General features: G+C 59.5%; 1 protein-coding gene across 1 annotated transcript in view; it reads right to left on the minus strand.

Annotated features, from left to right (window-relative positions):
• Positions 1 to 1,539, minus strand: part of LOC110391962 (SH3KBP1-binding protein 1-like) — a gene marked incomplete at both ends in the record, with an annotated part of 10,100 nt that overhangs the window by 5,916 nt on the left and 2,645 nt on the right. The window contains 1 exon segment of the mRNA XM_021383912.1: positions 39 to 209. Within this exon segment, the coding sequence (XP_021239587.1) occupies positions 39 to 209 (171 nt within the window).

A 1,539-nucleotide genomic window follows, 5' to 3' on the forward strand; every position in this document is an offset into this window, starting at 1 on the left:
CCAAGGGCCACGGGGGACCCCCCCCCGGCGTCACCCACCCGAGATGAGGTGCTTCTCCGACAGCATGATCTTGGTGACGGGGCTGCGGTGCACGGTGAACGTCTGGAAGAGCTGGGGACCCGAGCCCACCGTCTCCGGGTGTTGCACGATCACCCGCACGACACCCGAACTGGTGCCGTAGGCGATCTCGATCCAGTTGCCGCTGTCACCTGGAGGGCAACGGGGACCCCGGGAAATCCTTTTTTTCGGCCCAAAAAAGTGCTAGGATGGGGAAGGGGGGTGGGGGAGACTCGGACGAGGAGAGGGGATGGGGACCCCAGCAGGGAAATGGGGAAACCCTCGAGTTGACGAGGTCCCCCGTGGGGTGACGAGGTGCTCCAGGTTACGCCGTGAGGTGGGATGAAGGTGGTAGAGGGGGTGACCCTTGGGTGACAGGGACCTCCTGGAGGTGACAAGGAACCTAAGGAGGTGACATGGACCTCCTGGAGGTGACAAGGACCTCCTGGAGGTGACATGGAGCCCATTGGAGGTGACATGGACCTCCTGGAGGTGACAAGGAACCCACAGGAGGTGACAAGAACCTCCTGGAGGTGACAAGGTCCTCCTGGAGGTGACATGGAGCCCATTGGAGGTGACATGGACCTCCTGGAGGTGACATGGTCCTCCTGGAGGTGACAAGGAACCCATTGGAAGTGACATGGACCTCCTGGAGGTGACAAGGAAACTAAGGAGGTGACAAGGTCCTCCTAGAGGTGACAAGGTCCTCCTAGAGGTGACACGGACCTCCTGGAGATGACAAGGAAACCACTGGAGGTGACATGGACCTCCTGGAGGTGACAAGGTCCTCCTGGAGGTGACAGGGACCTCCTGAGGGTGACACGGAACCCATTGGAAGTGACACGGACCTCCTGGAGGTGACAAGGAGCCCATTGGAGGTGACACAGACCTCCTAGAGGTGACAAGGAGCCCATTGGAGGTGACAAGGACCTCCTGAAGGTGACATGGAGCCCAGTGGAGGTGACATGGACCTCCTAGAGGTGACACAGACCTCCTGGAGGTGACATGGAACCCATTGGAAGTGACATGGACCTCCTGGAGGTGACATGGAACCTCAGGAGGTGACAAGGTCCTCCTGGAGGTGACAAGGAGCCCAGTGGAGGTGACAGGGACCTCCCGGAGGTGACACGGAACCCATTGGAAGTGACATGGACCTCCTAGAGGTGACACGGAACCTCAGGAGGTGACAAGGTCCTCCTGGAGGTGACATGGAGCCCATTGGAGGTGACATGGACCTCCTGGAGGTGACAAGGAGCCCAGTGGAGGTGACAAGGACCTCCTGGAGGTGACAAGGAGCCCATTGGAGGTGACATGGACCTCCTAGAGGTGACAGGGATCTCCTAGAGGTGACAAAGAACCCACTGGAGTTGACAAGGAACCCATTGGAAGTGACATGGACCTCCTGGAGGTGACAAGGTCCTCCTGGAGGTGACATGGACCTCCTGGAGGTGACAGGGACCTCCTGGAGGTGACAAAGAACCC

The sequence above is a fragment of the Numida meleagris genome, unplaced genomic scaffold (assembly GCF_002078875.1).
Source record: "Numida meleagris isolate 19003 breed g44 Domestic line unplaced genomic scaffold, NumMel1.0 unplaced_Scaffold675, whole genome shotgun sequence".
Taxonomy (NCBI): Eukaryota; Metazoa; Chordata; class Aves; order Galliformes; family Numididae; genus Numida; species Numida meleagris.